The sequence below is a fragment of the Schistocerca gregaria genome, chromosome X (assembly GCF_023897955.1).
Source record: "Schistocerca gregaria isolate iqSchGreg1 chromosome X, iqSchGreg1.2, whole genome shotgun sequence".
In the NCBI taxonomy this organism is placed as follows: domain Eukaryota; kingdom Metazoa; phylum Arthropoda; class Insecta; order Orthoptera; family Acrididae; genus Schistocerca; species Schistocerca gregaria.
The window spans coordinates 649663008-649669007 of NC_064931.1; the positions used below are offsets into that span (position 1 = coordinate 649663008).

General features: G+C 36.2%; 1 protein-coding gene across 1 annotated transcript in view; it reads left to right on the forward strand.

Annotated features, from left to right (window-relative positions):
* Positions 1-4409, forward strand: part of LOC126297636 (tetratricopeptide repeat protein 7B-like) — a gene marked incomplete in the record, with an annotated part of 163629 nt that extends 159220 nt beyond the window's left edge. The window contains 1 exon segment of the mRNA XM_049988662.1: positions 3434-4409. Within this exon segment, the coding sequence (XP_049844619.1) occupies positions 3434-3566 (133 nt within the window).
* Between the last annotated feature and the right edge of the window lie 1591 nt (positions 4410-6000).

Here is a 6000-nt window from a genome sequence, read left to right on the forward strand (position 1 = left end):
CTTGTTGCAGCTGGGAATCACAGAAAACTGGAGACAAGACAGCAGAAGACAGAGACAGATGGAGAGCTCTAACTGTGGTGGCGCGTGGTCCACTGGGCATGATCGCATGAATGAATGAATTATTATTGTTGTAGTTACTGTTATTATCACCACCACCACGGAAATAAACCTTGTTGATTATCCAGACGGCAGTAACTCCTTGCAGTGCCATGAAGAAACACCCTAGATCTGAAATGGAATTTGCCATTTTATCATACCATCTTTTACCAGTGATTGGCTCAAACCCACATATGGTCATATTGATTTAAGTTTTCTGTGATTTTCCAAAATTGCATAAGGCAAAAGCCGGAATGGCTTCTTCAAAATAGCACTGCCACTTTCCTTCTCCGGCCTTCCCTAATCCAAGTTTGTGATCTGTCTCTAATGACCTCATTGTCAACGGGACATTAAACAATAATTTCCCTCCCTCCCTCCCTCTTACCAACAACGAAGACTACAATCTTTCATCTTCAGCTAGAGAAATGTTGTTCCTTTGTGGCATCCTATGTAGACACACCCGCATCTGGGGAACCCTCCTCTTGGAACAATGGACACACTCAGCCTTATAACAGCCAGCAGGTTAAGAAACATCAGTCTGTGGGCTGTCAAACTGCCCACTCTTCCTGTGTTCCTAATCCTGGACTGGACAAATCTTCATAATTGGGAATGAAGGTGATTCCAGCAGTCAGGCAATCACAACCAGGTGGTGGTGAGTGAAAACTGTTGAACATGATTCACAATGCCTATTTTGTTCCCCCAGGTTATCCCCAGTGTAATTATCAGTAAAATTTTATTGGATACTACTGCCTCTTTCCTGAAATCCAACAACTATTCCCATGCTATTCTGAGAGAAATCCATTTTTCTGCTGATCACTATCCTATGGAAACACAGAACTCTGACTTGATCAACCTGGTACAGCTACTCCCTCAACCCTTCCTCCTCATTAAGGATTTTAATGCAACTACCCCCCTTGTTGGGCAGTTATGAACAATGTGGTAGGGTTCCCCGTATTGGGCAGTTGCTTGGGGATTTTGAATTGTTCTCTCTTTAAAGTAATCCCTCCCATTTTCAGTGCAGTGCACAGCTTGTTGTCAGTCATTGATCTTAGGCTTTACAAAATGAAGACAAACCAGTGAGTAAGAAATGTTTTTGGTAGTACAGTGTGTCAAAAAGCAAGAACAAGACGATTAACATTTTTGATACCTGTGCAAAACTAATGTTAGTTTTTTTTTTTTTTTTTGGGGGGGGGGGGGGGGGGGGTGAAAACTGAATTCTTATTAATTACCTTGCAAAGGGCAGTACAGTAATTGGTGAATAGTACCCAAGTCTTCCACATCAGCTGCATGAAAATATGAGAATAGGAGTCAAATTTGCTAAAGAAAAAATAGCTTGGACACTTGCTCACAATGTGCTTTGGCTATAGAAGTTTTAGTGTGAATTGTTGGAACATGATTGCTGTTCTCCAGATGTAGCATCCTCTGACTTGCACCCATTTCTGTTTGTAAACCTGTTCTGGCCACAAATGTCTTTTAGAGTCTGATGGAGTTATGGCAACCGCAGATGAGTATTTTGCAGATTTTCCATAATGACCATTGAGGAATGGAATCTGCTCATTGGAAAAAAACTGGATTGACCTGATATAAAATTATGCGAAAGAAAGAAGGAAAGAAAGAAAGAAATAAAGAAATAAAAATCTGCAGACTTTTACTACAAGACTTTGATACATTAACTAGTTCTCATAATAAATTTGTTAATGGAGTAAGTTCCTCTTGAATGTAATGGGAGGTCTGTGTCCATGAGGAATTTGAGGAGACTTAGGCAGATGCTGAATTGTTCTCTTAAATGAATTCTTCACCTGTTGTTAATTTTTTAAAATTATGTTGATGTGTTTCAGGCACAGAATATCTGTCAAACAAAAGTACCAGAGACTGGCACCAGGTGTTGATATTGTTTTGGTATGGTGACACTATTTGTGACCTAGTCAGCATTGACTTAAGTCTCCTCAAGCATACTAACCTACTAGTGGTTGCTGGCAAATGTGTGTTCCCAAATTATGGACAATGTTTTTCACTAAAATAATTTCTTTCAAGTATGCATTTAGATTCCTTCCAATTTTCTTATTCCTCCTTTTGACTAAAACACGATGTGTATTATTTGTGACAAATTTCATTGAGAAATGAATACATTGTGAAGCACCAGTTAGTATACCCAGTTTTCGGTAAAGGCTTTTGCAGGACATTGTTGAAAGCACAAAATAAATGTTTCATGTTACACATTTTTTCACTTGATTTGAAGAATTGCCCTAAATTATGTCGTCATAAAGCACCGAAAGAAATGAAGGAAAGTATACCAGTGTTATTACCCCCCCCCCCTCCCAATACTTATATCTGACCTCATTTACATTGCAAATGATGATTTGTTTTGGTATTTCAGCAGTGCAGTGATGTGCTCCTGCAAACTGAATTGATCATTTAGCTGTAGTCTCAAGAATGTAATGCTTTGTATCTTTTCTATGTGTATGACCTTGTATTGTATTATTCTTGTGTGTGTAAGCTTTTTCCAAGTTGTGAATACCATCCAGAAGTTTTTTTAAGTTAGTTTGCAGTGAATGGGCTAAAATACTTCATTAATTTCCATGAAATTTTAATTAGTAGCTTTTTAGGGAACTGTAATTTGTTAGATATTTATTGCTATGTTTGTATCATCTATAGTCAAGACAAATATAGCAGCTACTAGTCTCTGATGAAAAGCCATAAATATACATATGGAAAGGGGGGGGCAGGTTCTTAAGTTTTTGAACCTCAGGGCAATAACATAAACAATTGAATAGTAATTAAGATGCAATTCAGGAGTCTTTGATTCTGACATTTTATTTTCTTTCAGAAATACACCACAATAACTAATTTGAAGACTAGCCTATGACATTATAATACTGTAATTTCTGTAATATTATTTTAAAATTCGCACAGTTAAACATTTTTGAAACATATTTGTGGCCCTTATCTGTATCATCTCTGAGGGGAGCAGAGAGAACCTTTACTGCCTATTAGTGGGTGTTTCCCATGCTTGCTAGTGGTTCCCTCCTCTTCTTCTTCTTTCTCTTAGTAAGTCTTGAACAATTGATTGCTCTTTTTTCCAGAAGGTGTAGTATTTAAATGAATAGTAGGTGGTTCTAAAGTTTCACAAAAAGTTTATATTCACATATGTTCTATGCTTTTTATGTTGGTGATATAATAATACATTTCATTTTGTTACTGCTATTTTGTATGTTTTCAAAGACTTTGTTTATTTCACTTGTGAAGTACTTCAGTCAACTTCCCATTGCACAAAAATTCCATAGAAAAGGGGTTTACAATGGAGGCCTCATAGTCTTCCTGTATGGTTTTGTTTCAGGTACAATTTGGGCTGTGTTCTGGAATCAATGAATGAGTTTGATTCAGCAAGTGATTCCATGGCTACTGCCTTAGAAGTGGAAACAACTAATCCAATTTTACCATATTCTTCAATACCATTGACTTTTGAATGACAATTATGAACAACATAGAATATGTGAAAGCAATAACGTGTTATTTTGCTGAAACGTATATTACATAAAGCTTTCCCTGACTATTATATATAAAACGGTGATGGCATGACAATGCTGTTGGGGATTTTGATAAATGGTTTCAGCTGGTGTCAATGTATTTGTTTGTGATATAGTACATGTAAATCCATTGTAAGATGATTATTTTAAACAGAATATCCGTGACAGCTGATGTGCTAGTGCAACACTTTGACTCCTATCAGTCAAGGTTCAAAGCTTGCAAAACAAGTCATAACTATGTAGTGAAAGTACTGCAAGAATGATGACAGAATTTACAATACTGAAGTTCATTATGTGCTACATTATAGCTGATACAAAGGTGAAAAATTTTACTAGTTCCTTCAACTGCATGCCATGAATGTCTGACTATACCACCACTAGTATCTCCTTCCTAGTTGTCTTATGGGTATTTGAAAATATTGTGGTGACTTCCTGATAAATGGAAAAGAAAGTTGTTGTGTTAATTCAATATGAGAGAACTTGTTAAATTCTCTTAAACATATTTTGTGTCAAATTTCTGCAATGTACAATATGCAATATTCAATTTCCTGTCATGTACATGTGTACATAGTCCTACCCGTTTTTGCATGGGTTATTCAGCAAGTTATACTGTTTATAATACTCTGTTGATTGTATGTACAGTTATTTATTCCTGTAAATTATATGTAAAATAATCTGCTGTTTTGTTTACAACTTGTTTGTAAAAGTATAAAAATTGTTGTTAACCAGATCATCTGTTTTGTAAAATATGTAAATAAAAGATGAACTGTTAAGTTTCTATTTAAACATATGGTTCATTTTATATGTGTGTATCTGTAACTGATGTTTCTAGTCAGAGGTATTTAATAGTGCCACTTGTGAAGGCTAAAAAGTGTTGAGTTACTGCCATGTAGAAACTGCATTATGAATCCCTTTTATCCTTAAATTTTAATTTGTCTACCTTTTTGTCTGAGTGGTCTGCTTCATCTTGTGCAGTAATACGAAGCAAAATGTTAAATTATTGGTTCCTTCATCTTTTTTGGAATAAAAAGAAAAATTTTTGTACCTTTGTACCCACAACTATTGTTGAATAACTTGCATCAAACTGTGTGCGATGAAATAGGATTATTTGTGCTATTTAGTTATTTTGTTGGTTCCACACCCCACTGAGCAGTGGGATGATTTTTATGGAAATTATATAGAGCAAGGTAGTGTAGAGGCAATGCTCACATGATTCGTGGCATGCTGGCCATTTACACACTACTAAATAGCAAAGTGGCGTAAATGCATTAACAATGAACATATTGGTCTTTGACATCACTCATGTTAAAAGTGGAATACATGCAAATTTAACAGCAAAAGTAAACACTTTTGTCTTTTACACTAGACATGCTATTAGTTGTAACTAAAATTTGTTTATAAATTCTGGGCAATCATCAAAAGTAAATTATGATATGTTACATTTAAAATTTTATTTTGTGCGTCACTTTGTGTTGTTGGGCATTTATTTATTTAATTTTTTTTTTCTCTCCGGTTTATTGAACTCCTTTTGACCCACTGACAGTTTAAATGATGAGTGACAAAGATAAAACTTCTTCCAATCTTACTGTTGTGAGCTGTTCTATTCAAATTTTGTTGCTTTTGGGCTCCAAATTCGTGATTGACCTCAGTGGCCCTCCCCCCTCTCCCCCTTATCATATGCATGCAGTTTTGTCACGATCAGATTTCATTATAAGCAATAAAACCAGCAATATACTTGTAACTATAATGAAAATATTTCTGGTCGAGTAAAAGATTTTATTACTCTATACGCATGAAAACACATCTTCATTACATAGGAACTGTGTGTCCATTTGCTTATGCAGGGTGAACATTAATAAAACTAACAAACTGCAGGGACGAATTCCTGACTGGAAATGGAGAAAAAAAAGTTCTATGAACATATGTTTGCAAAAAGACATGTGCAATGACAACAAATCATGCCGGAACACAGTCCAGAGCTACATTACATCCACGTCTCAATAGATGTTCTAAGTGGCCTCCATGGGATGCAATGCATACATTCACACATACATGTTATACAGGCTACACATAATCATACTTTGGCATACACCATGGAGCATGTTCTAGGGTTCATCTGAATATCCTGAAGAACCTGGTCCTTGACATCTGGTGTACACACAATCTACCTCCTCCCTGCACATTCATCTGTCTGAAAGGACCCAGGGTCACACAAATCCATAAAAAGGGCTTGAAATGTTATGTGATGTGATTGGTGTCTGTGAGGGTACTCATTTTGGCATATCCATGTTGCCTCTTGACCATTTTGATCTGCTTGGCCATACACAAACACCATTTCAGCTTGTCCCTGACATGAATACTGGGCCATTCAGCTGCT